At 47.1% G+C, this 17,747-nt stretch overlaps 1 protein-coding gene across 1 annotated transcript; it reads left to right on the top strand.

Moving 5' to 3' along the window:
• Positions 1-11,688: 11,688 nt before the first annotated feature.
• SOWAHA (sosondowah ankyrin repeat domain family member A) lies at positions 11,689-16,369 on the top strand. The gene has a single exon (XM_069244735.1). The coding sequence runs from the start codon at positions 12,786-12,788 to the stop codon at positions 14,892-14,894; it is 2,109 nt and encodes a 702-aa protein (XP_069100836.1). The 5' UTR covers positions 11,689-12,785; the 3' UTR covers positions 14,895-16,369.
• Positions 16,370-17,747: the final 1,378 nt, after the last annotated feature.

The following is a 17,747-nucleotide window of genomic DNA, read 5'->3' as shown; positions in this document are numbered from 1 at the left end:
TTGTGACAAAAACAAATGACAAACATTAAAGCCCCAGGAGGGTAAAGAACAGTAGTAAAAATGCAAAACAAAGCATTATGACACTGTGACACCAAATATTTTGCTTAAGTGCTCCTTTTATAAGATAGTTGACCTCAGCTGTGCGGAAATCGAATTATTGTTCCACCATCACTGTCTTGTATGTGAACGTTTGTCATAAAAATCCTGAGTGGCCTATCTTTATTCAGAATTGCAGTCCACTGGATTACCCTGTCATCATTTTGGTTGTGTGATCATGTGCACAATGCATCCTGTGACCTCCATGACCACTTCATTACTGCCCACCAATAGAGTGTCTGTGGAGGTCACTCACCCCATGAGTCTGATCCGCAGAAAAAACAGCCATTCCCACCACTGTCCCAGCGGATAATAGTGAGATGTTTAGGTTTCATACGAAACGGAAAACATGGGCCGGGTGTGAGTTGGGTTGCACAGGGTGCAGCAGCGCGATGTCCATTCAGATCAGGCCTATCGAAACTACCTAATGATGTTATGTGCTGTACGAGAATACCGAGACATTTGTGTCTCCAGCCTTAAACATGGATCCATTTATCCAAGGGATTAATTAGTTGTATTTATTTCACTGATCCACAAAATGTAATCCCCGAATGTGTTTGTCTTGTGGGATAGAATCTGGTCTGGAGGGTCATGCTATGGTTTCAGAAAAATACAGCCACATTGCAGTGCACTGAGGCGCAAAGTTGTCAGACCCATGAGTTTTTTCTGTGACCACCAGGTTTTGTTTTGTGAGGTATTCTGGGTCTAGTTTGAGAAGATGAGGTCGCCTGGGATATACCCTGTTTAACATTCGTACTTTGGAGGTCGACTGAGAGACTTACCTGACTGCATGTAAGAACTAGGCAAACTTTAGTCCACCTTCTGTGAGTTCAAAATCCCTAGGGTGGATGCTAGGTGCATTGTTTGTTTCTTCAGTTTCCAAGTGTTGAATTGTATCTTTGCTTTTTGCTGATTGCTCCGACTTGCTGGCCACAGAGTTGGTGATAATTGCAGTTCTCATCAGGGAACTTCTCTCCAGAAAGATCATCACTGTGGGTTTGAGAGAGATGTAATTGTAAGGAATTCGAGACTTCCTGCTTTGTTGGAACAAAGAATTTGGTCACCAGACACATTTCATCATATTTCATGCTGTGAAAGGATGGGTGTATGTGGTCACATGTTTAGCTCCACGTTAAATAATGACAGTGCCATTGCAAACCTCTCAGGTTTCCCTACACCTTGTGTGAGTATCTGATTTTCCTATTTTGTAATATGTCTTTGAATTCTGGTACTTGCAGTCATGAATTTATATTGGAATGAACAGGGCTACAAATAACACGATACAAAGGAAAAAACAAGTCGATCTGTTGTGTAACTTGTGCTAGACATAACCGGATGCTAGACATAATGATAAGTAGCCAACGAATACCAGCCATTCAGCTCAATGTCATTCAGCTTATTCTTATTTTTAGGCATCATTTTACCATCTGGTATCAGTGCGTTGTTAGTTGGATTTCTCGATTAAATATATTACATTTGCCTCTAAGTCACAGAACTGAAAGTGCTGTCGACAGCAAGTCCGGGACTGTCTGACAGTGTCACGCATGACAAGTGGCTATTTGGCAGAGCCCTCCATCCGTATATGTGAGTCTTGGCATATCATTCACTTGGTAGAACCTCTATTGTGACTGTCAAATAGGCAGAGTGTGCACAGCACACTTAGGAGCAAATGTCAGGGTATTCCAACCCGTATACGATTGTTAATAGTTTGGCCCAAGCTATTTAATTGTAGAAGTTAATAAAAAAAAGACCCATGGATCTTGTGTACTTGGTCTTTGGAGAAAGTTCTACACTACAATACAGTGCCCTGTGTCATCCATGTGGCCTACATATTTCCCGTTACCACTTTGGCGGTGAGGAGGCAGCCAGAACCCAAACACTCAACAACAGTAGTGCTGTCTCTGGCTTCAGCTCTAGCCATGCTGTTTTCTACCAATGATCTGCAATGACAGTAGCCACCGGAGAGAAAAGGAAACCGGGCTTGCTCTCTGAGATACTCGCCAGGCCTCATCACGTGGGTGACAGGATGAAACACAGACCCAGAAAACTCCACAGCACTCCAATTTCCACCATTTGTACCCTCGTGACCGACTGCATAGGGCAGAGACACAGGGACATAATGCACAGAAAATGAAAGTCAGAAACACAAAACCAGAGGGTGGGTGACGCTCACCAAGTAACAACAGTTTTGTATGTCGATTATACCAGGGCAATTTTATTTTAAATACACCAGTCTAGTAAACAAACAGTGACCAGCCATACCAAATCCAATAAGAACAGTAAATTATGTGGGCAATCACAGGTTGTCCAGACCCAGCCATCAACTAAAGCCTACATTGCACACAGGGATCCACTCCAGCTGCCAGAACGATTGAAGGTACAGTCATGTCATCAATCCCAGTCACCAGCCCCCTTGTGACCTCAAGATTGCCATCAGCTCAACACCCATATGGAATCTGGGGACGAAAAGATGGGAAATATATTTTGCATCCACAGAAGTTGTGGAGGACAGGAAGTGGTACCTTATCCCACACATTACTGGAAAAGAAATCTTTAAACTGTCTCACATCCTAGCAGATGGGGCCAAATTCAACTACACCACAATTGCTTCAATATCCTCATGTCCACAAGTCCTTAGTGACCAATTTGTGTCCATAGCAAACCCCGATTCCGACTCCACCAAGTCCAACACTGTCCATATGAATCCGTAGATGGCTTTTAAACCGAGCTCAAAGAACTCTTAAGCACATGCATGCTGCATTATAAAGCAGAGGCGATTGGGGGCCAGTTCATACAGAGATTTGCTTCAGCAAAATTAATAGAGCAGATACTTCAAGAACAGGGACTATCGAAAGCGAGGGCTTTGCAGATGAAGGCCCCTGCCAGCAGCAGCAAGATCCCAATCAAGGTATATCAGATCCTTCTCCACTCATCCAGGCCTTTGCTGATCCAAAAGGTTTCATTTTGGTATCTCTAATATGGAGGAGGTCTTCCAGAACACTATTCAACAAGTACTGTCCAGGCTGAGGGGGTGTCCTCAACAGCTGTGATGACTCTCATCCTTGCCTGCATCCTTAACGGGCATCACACCCGGCTCCACAAAATGCTGCAACAACTTCAGGACTGCGGTCTTACTCTTCATTGAGAGACATGTGAGTTTATGAAACAATCCATCAGTTTCTTTGGGTAGTATTTCTTGGTGAAGGAGTTGTTTCTCATCCTGCTAAAATGCATGCTATCAAGTCTGCACCAGCCAAACCTCCATTACTGGGGTGAGATGTTTTCCCAGCATAGTTAGCTCCTTCACGGGGCCATTAAGAGAACTCACAAAAGCATCCATCACCTGGACATGGAACAGAACACCCCAGACAGCGTTTCAAAACACCAAAGATGTGCTGTTCACAGACACCACTCTGGCTTACTATGACCTCGCCAAGGACTCTGAGTTAACTGTATACACCAGCCAAAGTGGGGTGAGAGCTGTATGTCTCAGAGACAATTATGGGTGTCTGTTGTCTATGCCAGCCAAACCCTTGCCTCCACTGAACAGTGATACTCTTGGATCGAACGGGAAGCCATTGCAATAATTTGGGGATGTCGGCACATGTATCGTTATTTGATTTGTATGGGCACCCTTTCAATAGCTGCACTGATGACCACCTCGTAAATTCCCTGTTTAAAATTTCTGCCTCAAAGCCTCCACCCAGGAGAAAGAGTTAGATTCTACAATTCCATCAATACTATCAGGGACTATACCTGCCTGTTTCTCAATATCCGTCTGACTACCTGTCACAACATTAAGGTCAGCCCAGAAGAAGAAGAAGAAGAAGAAGAAGGCAAAACCCAGGAGACAGAGGAATATGTTATGTTAGAAAACAAATGATCCCTGCATATACCGATGTTCCTGGAGGAGATCCAATAAGCTAGAGAAATGTCTTTCTACAACTAGCCCTCCAAGCAGTCTGACAAAGGAATTGGAAGTTAATGAAAATCATACCTCCAGACAGACACCTGAGGCCCAACAGATACTAGCATCTTTGTATAATTCAAAGGGGCGCCACCTCAGAGGTCATCAGTGGGTGATTCCTCAGAACCTGGCCATGCAAGCTGTCCAGCTCACACATCACAGACAAACATCAATACATTGTTGAAACTAAGAGCACAATCAGGAGCATGGTGTGGTTCCCCTGACTCTGTGAAATGGTTGAGAGCATGCAATGTACCAAGTGTCAGAAATCCAAGAACCACTAGCCTCTGTCATCACAAAAGACATCCCTAAAGCTCCATAGGTCATGGCCAGAGTGGAATATAGACGTCTGCCAGAGAAACACCACCTTCCAGTGTGCTTGATGGCTATTCCAAATACCCCAAGGTTGAGTTGGTAAACACCACATTAGCCGATATACTGATCCCAAAACTAGAGATATCAATGGTAACTCATGACATCATCCAAGAGCTAGGAACTGACAATGGGTTTCCTCTTCCACAGAAGGAAATTGTTGACTATCTCACAGAAGTTCTAGAGTGCTAATATTTTGTGTTCTTTTTTTTTCAGAGGTACGTAATGTTGCACATGCGCAGCATTCAGAGGATCAAATGGTTTAGCTGAAATAAACCACTGCGCTTAAGATTGTTAATGGTTGGGCCTTACCGTTGTCAAGGAAGTTAATAAAAAAGTCCTGGTACCTCGTACATGTCGTCTTTGGGGCAAGATACACAGCACAGTACTGACCTGTATCATCCACCTGACATTCCAATTCCTCAGCACCACACTGACCTCTCTCATGTGACACATTAAGCCAGAAGTTGAAGTGGGCGGATCAGAGGGGCACGACGTGCCCATAATTTTTTAATAGATGAAAAACAGTTCCCCTTGCTTTTTGTAAAAAAACAACTGTCCCGGGTCGGGTAATTCTGATAGTTTAGCTCCAGCTGAAGTGTCAAGCATGAGTCGCCTGTGCTTTGAAACCGAGGGAGGGGCAGTCAGAAGAAGTAACAAGTCTTCTTGCTGGGGTGCCTGCTTGCCTGAAAGAAATGTAAGTATGCAGAACTGGTTAATCTGCAGATTTAAAGGCTGCTTGAGGCCGGTATTGGCTGTAATTGATTGAATCACTTGAAGCTTCCTCATAACACAGATTTATTCGTTCGGAGTGGTAGTGCAAGGGAGTGCAAGATTAAGGGCCATATTGTAGTGGCAAGTATGAAGGATGCAAGGGAGCCGGATTTCATGTTAATATCTTTTATTCTTGCCACAAGAAATAAGGCCCACGAGGAGCCGGCCGGCCGCAACACCGCGCTTTGTTCGCGCCTCTGCCTTTCCGCCGCGCCGCCCCCTGACGTCACGACCGTCCTCGCTACGGATTGGTCGTGGCGTCATGAGGCGCCTAAACATAGAAGACAGACCAGCTCTGTCCCTGCGGCCTCGTACGTTAACTCACGTACGACATCTCCCTTTTCAACAGAACAAGAAAACTTAAGGAACTTCACCTCATAACAAAATCTTCGAACCTCTTGGGGGCTCGGATACACCTAATTGGCCTGCTCGGAGTAACATACTGAAGTGAATTCGCCTTGACGGCGCACGCACCCTCTCGGCTTGACACCATTACATTGTGACTGTCGCTCTCCACAGATTCGGGCCTGCAACCATTCTGTCCTGAGGCATCCGTCAAGCCACGCCATGCCTTCTCGCATCGCTCTGCACTCCCCTGTCCACTTATTCCTCACCTGGAAGGCGTATTCGCACATTCCTCCTCATCAATGACTACATCCCTGGCTTCGTGAGTTTGCCACTCGTCAACATCATCCGTGCATTCGGCCCCATCCACACGGACATCTTTCATGATGATTTTCTCTTGACCAGCCTTGAGCCTAGCTATGTCGTCCTTGCTCCGCCACCCCGCTCCTTCCAGACAGACTGCCCCTCTTGTCACTCCTTGCACACGCACCGGGGTTTGAAACACAGACTCCCCCTTCATCACCCTGTTAGGTTTCTTCACCAATACCCAATCCCCTTGCGCTATATTTTTAGTTTTGGCTCTATTCGCCATGTCAGCGTACCGCTTATTGTTTTCCTGTTTGGCCACTATTCTTGCTTTGACTCTCAACCTCTCATCAGATTCTGCCTCAATTTCCCGGTTCATGTCATACCACTTATTGAATTTGGGGGTAAGCTCACTCATGCATCTTCTCCCTCTCATCAAATAAAACGGAGTGTGTCCAGTAACCTCACTGGGCGTGTTGTGGAAAGTGTGCACCTTGTCCGCCAGAAACGCTTTCACATTCATGTTGGAAGCGATCGCCTGTTGCACGCCCTCTTTGAGGAATCTATTCATACGCTCAACCTGCCCATTGCTCTTCGGGCTGTACAGCGGGGCCTTCTCCTGCTTAATCCAGTCATCTGCCTGGACACTAGCTGGGTGCCGTTGTCCGACACCATGATCTTCGGCTGTCCCTCAATCGCGAAAATTTTCGTCAATGCCTTGATCACTCGTTCAGTGGTAACTTCCCTGACGAACTTGTAGTGAATCCATTTGGAGAAGTAATCCGTAAGGACGATGAGATGTCTACACTCGTCAGGTAGCATTGTAAATGGGCCCGCAAAATCAATGGCAATCTTGTTCCACGGGCCAGCAGGAATGTCCACCAGCTGCAACTTTCCTTTTGTCGTCTTCCAGTGCTTATCGGCCCTTAAGCACGGTCCACACCGATCAATGAATCTGCTGACGTCGCTGCACATCCCTGGCCACCAGTAGTACTGCTTGAGGAGATTCTTTGTAGCGGTATTGCCCGGGTGGCCCTTATGGGCAATCCTGATTAGCTTGTCTCTTAAACTTTCCGGAGGTACAAACAGCTCGTGTCTCTTCACAAAGCCGCCTTCGATGGTGAGTTCGGAACTAATCTGTTGGAAACTTCTGAGTGCCCCGTGCAAGTTCCGGATAGGGGGCCAATGAGCCTTCATGTGGTCCATCACCCTCCGCATAGTCACGTCCTTCTCCTGAGCCGTCAACCATTCTTCCTCTGATATGGATCCCTCGCACATGGCTGTTGCGTCAACCATTGCCACAACGCACTCCGTGTCGTCCAGGGAATCATTCTCCTCATCCGGGATCGGTATGCAAGATAGGCAATCCGCCCTGCAGTTGAGACCCCCTTTGATGTGTCTGACGGTGAAGTGATATTCTTGCAACTTAGACAGTAGACGTAGGAGCCTCGAGCTGGCTTTGCCATTGCCACGTCCTTCACCGTTCATCATGTATATCAAGGGTTTGTGGTCGGTGACTAATTCGAACTCCCTGCCCCACAAATAATTTCTCAGTTTCTCCACGGCCCAGACGCACGCGAGCGTCTCCCGCTCGATGGTGCTGTAGTGCTTCTCTGCTTCGCTCAATGACCGCAATATAAATGCAATAGTGTTCTCCTTCTTCCCTTGGAATTGGCAAAACACTGCACTGATTCCCTTGGCACTAGCGTCAACCATGATTACATTCCGGAGGTCCTTGTTGTACGGTCGTAATACTGGGGCCGCGGCGATTGCCTGTTTGACGGATTCGAAGGCAGTGCTTTGTTCCTGTGTCCACGTATATTTTTCGTTCTTCCGTAGCAGTTTCCTTAGAGGCTCCACAGTGGTTGCGTATCCTTGCATGAACTTGGAATAGTATTCGCTGAGTCCCAGGAACGATCGCAAGGCGTCTTTGTCTCCTGGGCAAGGGGCATCTCGTATGGCCCTCACTAAATCATCTTTCGGCGCAATGCCATTTGGGGTAAGCACATGCCCTAAGTATTCTATCTTGCCTTCCATGAATTTGCACTTGTCTTTGGAGACTGTCATCCCCCTTTTTTGTAGCACCTCCAACACTCTGCGCAGCAGTTCCAAGTGCCCCTTCTCGTCTTCCGTGTGTATCAGAATGTCGTCCTGAAATGCTTCAACCCCCTTCATATCGCAGAAGAGGAGGTCCATTAGCTTTTGAAAGACGCCCGAGGCCGATGCAAGGCCGAATGGAAGACGGATGTACCTGTATGCTCCAAACGGGGTAATAAAGGTGGTAAGTTCCTTGGATTCCTCTGTGAGACATACCTGGTGGTATGCAGACTTCAGGTCTATCAGGGTGAAAAACTTCGATCCTGCTGTGGCCGACAATATCTCCTGAATGTTGGGCAGAGGATGGCAGTTCACCAGGATATTTGTGTTCAGTGATCGCAGGTCTACACACAACCGAATGTCCCCTGTCCTCTTCTTCTTGGACACCACGATTGCGGACACCCATTCTGATGCACCTGCTTCCTCTATTACTCCTTCCCTTTTCAGCTTATCAAGAACAGCCTTAAGCTCCCCCCTTACAGAAAGAGGAATCGTTCTGACTTTGTGCTTAATTGGTAGGGCACCCTTTTTTAACCGTATAGCATGCACAAATCCTCTTACACACCCTACCTTGTTTTCAAAAACGGAGTCAAACATTTCGAGGACCTCAGCTAATCCATCATGTAAATCATCAGGCTGCACATAATTGACCCAGTCATCTCTCAGAACTATGGGATCTTCTGCCCCAGGGACTAGCATCACACCTAGCTTCGCCAGGTCCTTCCATCCCACAAGGCTCCTCCCATTTTCAGCCACATATATCTTTGTTCTCACAGTGCGCCCTCGAAAGGTGAGGGAGTCCCAGAAGTAACCTTTCATCACTATGTCGTGTTCCCCGAAGGCCTTTGGACTCACATCCGTCTCATGCAGTCGTACATCTTGCCATTTTGAATCAAATGTCCTATCAGAGATCAGGGTAAGGGGGGAACCAGAATCAGCCGTAAATGGCAATTTTATCACACCAATCATGACGGAGCCAATGGGACCCTTCACTCTACCGTCCTCACCATCAATGGACAACACAATGTCCGCATCCGCATCAGTGTCACTCTCGCTTACCGAGCTCACTTTCATGCCCGTATTATATTTTTTTGCTTTACATACTGCCGCAAAGTGGCCCAACTTCCTGCATTTAGAACAGCTTTTGTGCACGGCAGGGCAGGCCCTGCTATCCGCTAAGTGATCCTTTGACCCACATCTAAAACAGACGAGCTGCCTCCTGCCTCTCCCTCTATCACTCGCCGCCCTGTCTGAAGCCTTGGGCACATGTTTACGGCTGTCCTGTACATAGAACACATTTGAAGCCTGACTAGTGTTCGCCAGTTCCTTGGAAGATACCATGGAGCGTTCCACTGCCTTTGCAATGGCTATTACGTCCTTCAGTGAAGGATTCCTGCATGAAAGCAAACGTTCCTGCACTTTCTTTGAATGGCAGTAGAACACCACCTGATCTCTAATGTACGTATCAGTCATCGCTGCAAATTCACAATCTTGAGCTAGAACACGTAGACATGCAATATACTCTTCGATAGTCTCTCCTTCCTCTTGTTTCCGCAGTGCGAATTTATGGCGCCCCACCATGATGTTGCACTCCTCCGCATACTGCAACTCAAGCCGCCGTACAGCCTCCTGGTACTCATTCAGCGGAGCTGTGGCTCCATGGGGATTCACATAAACCGGCAGGCTATCGAAAACCTCTTGTCCAGCCTTCCCCAACAGTCCGAATAACAAAGACTTTTTCCGTTCGGGGCTATACCCCTGACCATCAATTGAGATAATATAGTTCTCAAATGCGCGCAGCCATCCTTTCCACTTCATGCATGGCTTACCAGGAGAGTCCAGGAAGAGAGGAGGTACGCAGATATGACCTGTCTGCGACATGGCTGGAAAGCGGGCGCCACACTTGGAAGGACCGCGTGATACAGGTGCAGCATCCACTATGGGAAGCTACTGGGCTGCGCAGAACGGTAGGAGTCGTCAAAATCAATCGTGTGGAGATCGCAGCATCAGCGCCTTAGGGGTTGCATGTAGTCTCACGTGAAGAGATATCAGCGCTTTCCACTGGCCTCCCGAAACACCAGGTAAGGTGGGCTACACTCGTGGGCCTTGTTAGAAGCTGTGACCCTCGTCGCCATTTGTAGTGGCAAGTATGAAGGATGCAAGGGAGCCGGATTTCATGTTAATATCTTTTATTCTTGCCACAAGAAATAAGGCCCACGAGGAGCCGGCCGGCCGCAACACCGCGCTTTGTTCGCGCCTCTGCCTTTCTGCCGCGCTGCCCCCTGACGTCACGACCGTCCTCGCTACGGATTGGTTGTGGCGTCATGAGGCGCCTAAACATAGAAGACAGACCAGTTCTGTCCCTGCGGCCTCGTACGTTAACTCACGTACGACACATATGTACGAACACTTTTTTCCATAGACACAGAATGGGGAAAAACCTTTGCTACATCTGGCCCTAAATTCTGTGGCTCTCTGGTTACACACACAGACCTCTGCAGTGCATTCACTAGTAGGATTTTATAATGTAATTTAATCAAGCCTGACTGTAATGCGTTTTCCAATGATTAACTTCACTTGTATTTATTTTAAGCCGCACAATATTTTATATGTAGTTACCCGAAAGACCAAAAAAACTTACATATTTTTTTCATCCACACCTTTTATCCCGCCCCCACACTTACCAACCTTGCCTCCATTGCATGCAGCATCACAGTTCCCAAACTTCTTTAATGCTTTTCGACCGCTGCCTTAAGCTGTTAGCCAATAGCCCTTTCCCAATAATAAGTACTAAACCCACATGTGCAGTTATCACAGAGACACTACAGGTCCCAGAATGCATGTCCCTATTCATTCGCCCTAGCGTGGGGTATCACCTATACAATGCATCTAGGGACCATTAGCTCCAGTCCTGGACCTTCATTTAACAGCAAAAAGCATTCTTGGGATTCTAGTCGTGCCTGATTTAAATGAATCCAGTTTGACTGACATAATTGAAAATAATTATTTGTAAGTGTAAAGCCCATGGGAGAAATATGTGGTCACTGATGGCATAGAAAAAAAAAATCATCATCCTTACCTGGGGGTTACGCTGGCTGCGAATATATTCATCGCATCTTTAAATGTCTTTAATGTGTACATGTCAGGCGCATGCCCATAAATCTGCTATAATTCCCAATCATTTACGAATGTGTGAAACTCACGAGAATGTCCACGGAATTACACCAAAACCCATTACTTTAACCTGCAAAATCGTGGTCTATATATACATCTCATATGACAGCCCACGTGTGTGGTTGACATGCTTATTTATACGATCAGGTACATCCGATAAGTTTCCACGTCCTAGCTCTGGTTCTATGCACCCTTTTTCTCAGATGTAAGACTTCAAATTACTAATGTGGCATTACACATTGCGGGTACCTAGGTGTGCGAGCCTTGAAGGCACTCGAGCATTTTGCAACCATTTCTAGGCACTTTGCAGGGACATGTTGCAACAATTTCTAAGCTCTTTGCAGGGCGAGTTTTCATACGTGAATTTAGTCTTGCATACTGTCCAACATGAGATACTACATTTTCTGAGGCATTCTTGTGCGGCTTAGGTGTGTTTTAACCCAGCCCAACCGGCTCAGGTGCTCGTGGGAGTTGTGGTCCGGCGCTGAGCCTCTCCTGCTCGCGCCGGCTGCAGGCTGCGCGCCCACGGATTGGCTGCTAAAGTTTCACCCCGGAAGGCGCAGGTAATAACACTGAGAGTCCCAGAGGGAAGGGCTGAGCTGGAAGAAACTGCCTTAGGGTGTCAGGAGCTATGATCCGAAAATAGAAAAACGACGTGTATCTAAAGGCCCTCTCCTGATCCCCGGGAACACGCCGGATCTTCCCTGCAATCCGGGATCCCGCTTCACAAAAACCTGCTTGAGTTTTCCCCGTGAGAGCCACGCGAGCCCGCCCTGATCACAGCACCGGGGCGGCTCTCTAAAAAGCACCGGAGCTCCTCTTCCGCGCACGGAGCCACTCCTGCTTCCCTGGAACCTGGAATTGCGATTTAATTCTTTAGTACGTGCTTTGCGCCCCCAGGATCCTATACGTTCTACTCTGACGAGGAACCTGTCTCACCTGTCCTGCACGCCAAGGTCTTATATTGACTCCCCTGGACCTCGTTAACTGCTCCAGATTCCTGGCCGACCTGCTTAATCGGGATTCTCCTCTAGAAAATATTTCTGTTGAAGGCTCCCTGTGATCTGCTCTTACCTTGGACTTTCATTTCATAATCCAAGACCTCCTGCTGTTCCCAGAACACTTCCCCTACTCCAGCGGGACTTACTTTTCCCAATATTCGTTCCTTCTTTTTGCACTTACTTTCTCCCCTGCCCTCAGGATTCGTCCTGCCGAGGATTCCACCCTCCTGTTATCCTTGTTCCTGCCTTTCCACTCACTTCTCCACTACCGCTTCTTAGGTATCTGTCCCAAAACTCTTCTAGTGGGGCTTGCTCTGTTTGCCCCAAGACTCTGTCCACTGCGTTTCCCTAGGTCTGCCCAGCCCCTGCCCGCACCACGTTGCCAAATCTTGCCCCTCTCTTTTGACTCTTCTCCTGTGCCTGAGAACTCCTGCGCCCCAACTTGCTGTTTAACAGGAGTCTGTCGCACTGCTCGTTTTTTTCCGCACCCCGAGTTCTTCCCTAGGACTATTCTCCCACTCTTTTGGCCATCACCCCTCTTCTTCGGGAGTAACCCCACCCCCCAGCTTATCACCAGCAGTCTCTTTCCCAGAATTCCCCCTCAGCATCTAGTCTCCCAGGGCCTGGAGTGAACCCCGCTCAGCACTGGCAGCATGACTGAAGTCAGTCAGGAGACTGTGTTGCACTTCCTGTTGCAGGAGGGAGGAAAAGTGAAGAACTCTGAGCTACTGGGTAGATTTAAACCCCTTCTGGACTCCTCAGACCCCAGCCAAAAAGCTGCCAACCGGGAGCGCTTCAAGGGCTTTGTGAACACCCTGGCGGTGGTGAAGGATGAGGATGGCACCAAGTATGTGGTTCTCAGGAAGAAGTACCTGCAGCTGCTCGACGCAGGGGAAGGGGTGGGAAGCCTGGACACTGCTCCTCTGACCCCTCCTATCACCAGCAGTGAAGAGAGCTCTTCTAGCAAGAAAACTGGTGATATCCTGCATCTCAGAAGCTCCAGAGACGGGACCCGAGCCAAGGATGAAGAAGACGATCTCCCACCCATGAGTAGGCGAGAGGCAACCAGGAGACCCAGAGAGAGTACTAGGAGCCAAGGAGAGAGCTCCCAAAGTAGTTATTCCACAGAGGAACCCAGTACAACTCCTGCAGAAGAGAAACCCCAGACCAGGAGCCAAGGAGAGTGGCCCTGTGGACCAAGAGAGGGTGATAGCCATCCAAAGGTGGTACCATACACTGAGGCCCAAGATCTAGAAAACAGAGAAACACCACAAAGGCGCAGGGCTCCTCAAGCTGTTCGTAGAGACTGTCAGGAGAGTTGCAGTAGTCCCCAAGAGGGATCCTCTGCAGCTGGTTACAGAATGCCAGCTGCACAAGCTTCAGCAGGAGGTGTTCGGAATGCCAGTCTGGGTGGGGAGCGGAGACTCTCCCTTGGAGCTCTGGATGACTATCATTCTTCACTAGGCTACCTTTCCCCAGAATCTGACCCACCACCCAGGAGACGATCCCTGGACCTTCTGGAACAAGCAATTAACCGAGCCAGAATGTTGCCAACCTGTGCCCATACAGAGGAGCATGAGGAGGCAGTACAAGATCTTCTGACCAATGACCCTTCATTGGCAAAGATTAAGGAGCAAAGTGGAGACCCTCATGACCCTGACCAGATGAGAGAATCTGTCTTTACCCTCGTGACCAGGATAGACAAGGCAGAGCCTACAAGCAATCCACAAATGTTGACTGCAGAAGCAAAGAGGAGGCAACACAAAGAACCTGCTCAGAAACCTTTCATGTTGCCCCTTAGGTGTCCTCCGCCGCCCATCAGAATCACACAGGATGAAAACCAGCATGACATCGGCACGGGTCAGGAAAGGACCTTTCTTCAAAACAAGGAACATTTTGCATCATCCCTTTCTGCTAATATGGCTCGGCCTAAATCTCCTCACACGAAGAGAAGACAACATGATGAAACTGGGGCCAGATCCCCACACCTCAAAAGGGTGTCCAGATCATTAAAGGCAAATGAGGAGAGCAAGTTCTCAGACACTGTCCCACTGGAGTCTGCAGAGCACGACTGGCTGGTGAAAAGCACGGCGGGCCGCTGGTCCCATCACCTCTACGGTCTTTTGCTGAACGATTCCGAGCTAATCGAGAAGAAGGACTTCATGTCTGGGTTCACTGCACTCCACTGGGCAGCAAAGAGTGGCAATTCGGAAATGCTAACAACGTTGATTGAAATTGCCAAAAAGGAAGGTTTGAAAGTTGATGTCAACATGAAATCCTTTGGTGGTTACACGCCTCTACACGTAGCTGCCATACATGGGCGCGAAGAGGTCATCCTCAAGCTAGTCAGGAACTATGATGCCAAGGTTCACCTCAGGGACTGGAGTGGGAAAAAGGCTCATCAATACCTGCAAAAAAGCACCTCACTGGCAGTACGGTACATTTTGGATGACCCAAGCATTTTAATCGCTGGTCAGGGCACTCCCGTCAAGAAGAACTCAAAGGTTGCTGCTTCTATCCTGGGGTCTACCAGTGCCTTCCTGGGAGTCTTATCTGAAGACATCCCTTTTCATGAACTCACCAAGGGCCTCAAGAAACCGCCATCTTTGAACAAACTGCTTTTTAACGCCCCTGCAGGACCGAAGAAGAAGCCCAAAACCAGGGGATCCTTTGCATCTTTTTCCTCCCTTCATGAAGCAGAAGAAGAGCCGGACAGCTCCGTAGGGAAGCGCAGGCCAAGATCAGAATTTTATAGCCAGTAGTATGTATGCTCTGCAAAGGGCTGCTTATAGTCTAGCAGTAATGGCACACTTTCTTGAGCACCCCTCTGCCTTCTTGGAAAACTGTACAAAGCACTATTGAGCTTCGCCTTAAATTTCAGTTCGGTGACTTTAAATAGTGGTCAAATTTAGGAGTGTACTTACCTGGGTAGTAATATACAATAACATGGAAAATTACAAACTCAAGGTAACGTCTAATCTATGAAATGTGTTTTTAATTGGTGATTCTTGTTAATTAAGACGATCATCGGTTTGTAGGTTTCGTTTGGGTGGAAGTTTTAAAGCAGCACATGTACATCATGTGCTGTGAACTGTTTGCATATATTCAATGGATGGTTTTTCACTCATGGGCAGTAGTTGCTGGTCACTTTCAAAATAGAGTGGTCTCCAGTTCAATCCAAGATTATTAAAAAAAGAGAGGCGCTCAATGCTGCCTAAAAACTGCCTTACCTTTTGTGCTTTTTTTAGTTCCGGCTTAATAAGTTAATTCGGTGTTTGTTGCGTGGGCAGTGCAAAATGTTTTTATGTCCATGGGTTTCTTGCAACCACATTTCTCTAAAGGGGTAGGACAGATTTTGGAGCGAAGTTTAACGAAAATTCTGGTGGTCTGAAATGCACATGACCTAGATTTATATTAGGTTTGAGACGACCTGAAAACCTATCACCTAAATTTGTCTTCGCGGTTTACCCCTTCTGTCAATTATCGACCCCCCAGAGACTGCACCCCGCCCCCCTCTCCCCGTGATCGTGTTTCCCACTCTACTCTCTCTCCTGGGCACCCTTTAAAACAGATCACTTATAGGGGTCTCTCCGATGACGGTCTTTTGGCCAGTCTTAGATGATAAAGCTTTGCAACTCGTGCATTCATTTATCCACGTTGGGTATATGCGTCATCGTGTTTTTTCAGATCTCCAAGTCTCCTCGTTGTTTTCTGAGTATTACTTAACGTTTTTTTTTTTTGTGTGTGTAGAATGTAGACACGTTTTTAACCAAACCAGCCTTTCAAAGTTCCCTGGTGTAGGCATTTTTCTTGTCTTGCTTGTAGGGTAGGACCCCCTCCACCCCCCCCCCCCCCCAACTCCCCTCTCAAGACTGGTGTCCGTTGTACCTGCTTAAATATTTTCTGTAAAACAGCCTGGCAGGTTCATGCGGATGAACTATTACTCTGGGATAAATGTTTTGAAATCTGGATCGTAGTCTCCTGTCTCATTGCAAGGAGGAGGGGGCGGCTCCTTCGTTTCAATTTGTCTTCAATCAATCCCACCACTGAGTAGGCTTGTTTGCGTTAAAGTAGAGGCGCAGTTGTCCATTTGATAAGCTAATTAAATCATCTTCTAAAAATCTCCGGAGTTAAAGATCTAGCATTTCTTGATCATGACAATTTAATCCAACTAACCATGCAGTACGTATATATGTTTGATAGTGATATATTTATAATAAACAGATATTTAAAGTTTCTAGAGTCTGCGTGCAATGCGTTTTTAGTTTTTAATGGGTGTTTAAGTCCAGAGAACGGTATCCTGGTTGTAGTTTTCCAAAAGCTGTCCTTGCTGTGTGCATGTAAGTATTTGTTCCGTAACAAGTCCGTGCGTGCACTTCCTCGAGGCACGTGTGAAGGGTCAATGCCAAACCCCTTGTTACTTTGTCAAAAAGCTGCAGAACGTAACATTTTTTTAAACTACAAATGGAACAGGTAAAATGGTCAGACCCAGTGTTGCTGCTTAAGTAGACCGGATTGATAGCGCCACCGCACACTATCACTGTGAGGTACTTCCTGTCACTGAGCGGGAAACGCCCTCTCCTGTCAGGGTGACATTCTTATGGATTGCTCATAGTGGCCGCCGGGGCGGGGGCTGGTGTGACGGGGCACGTGGTGTTCTTCAAATGGTCCGACTGTACAGTGCATAACGCTGAGAATGAAATATGGAGACACCTAACCATCTTATGCACCCAAGTCTCAAGTGTTCTGTGGAATTGTTGCCCGTGTCTACATTAAATTTCCTTTGTCACTTTCATGTTAAGATCATTTTTTGTCTACCTGTTCAAACTATAGGGTTTTTTCTAATCAGCATTTGTGTATAACATGGCTTGAGAAATGGTTCATGCGTTTAAAAGTTAAATGGGCTGGGGGGTTAGGCGGACTATTGGCCTTTCAGTATAATTACGTTGACACATCGTTAGACTCAGTAATAATAGAACTGCGTAGGTTCTCAGCCCCATAAAAACACATGGATTGTTTTGTTGATGGTTCCGCTGTTTTTGCAATCTCCTTCAGACAGCACCAGCTAATTGTGGCTGACAGCATTGTATGCAATACAATATAATAGGCTTTCTGTCAGCCATTGCTCATGATTAGACTGCTTTCTTGTCGGTATCAATTCCCTGCTGTTTATTGATGGGTTTCCTCTCAATTCTGTGTTTATCCCACCCCTAGGGCATAGGTTGTTTAATGTTGCTTTTCAGTGGATAGGCTATGTCCTTCCACTGCTGGTGTCATGGAACTCTCACTTTTTTAGGTTGAGCGCGCAAGTGCTCTGATGTGTTGCTATCTATCTGTGAGCTTTTAACCACGCCCACTGCACACCCATCACTATTACTAGTTCATGGTCTTGCCTTTCAAAAATCCTTTATCATTGGTAAATGCTTTATGTTTGGGGCAGTTTTGTTTCCTCCTTGGCAATTGACCCTCTTACATGGATAAATTCAAGCTTGACTGCAAGCAAACTTATTTTTCCTTTTGTGACTCCTTCGCGCTCATGGCAGCCGCTGCCCTTTGAAAACGGCTTGCTTATGTCAACTATTTTACTTTTCAATTTATGTGGCAAGAAAAGACCA

This window comes from Pleurodeles waltl, chromosome 7, assembly GCF_031143425.1.
Source record: "Pleurodeles waltl isolate 20211129_DDA chromosome 7, aPleWal1.hap1.20221129, whole genome shotgun sequence".
Classification (NCBI taxonomy): Eukaryota; Metazoa; Chordata; class Amphibia; order Caudata; family Salamandridae; genus Pleurodeles; species Pleurodeles waltl.
Note: the sequence above shows the minus strand (reverse complement) of the source record. Positions and strands in the feature narration are given on the sequence as shown.

Coding starts and splice junctions, on each gene's coding strand:
- SOWAHA (XM_069244735.1), top strand. CDS start 12,786: ATGACTGAAGTCAGTCAGGAGACTGTGTTGCACTTCCTGTTGCAGGAG.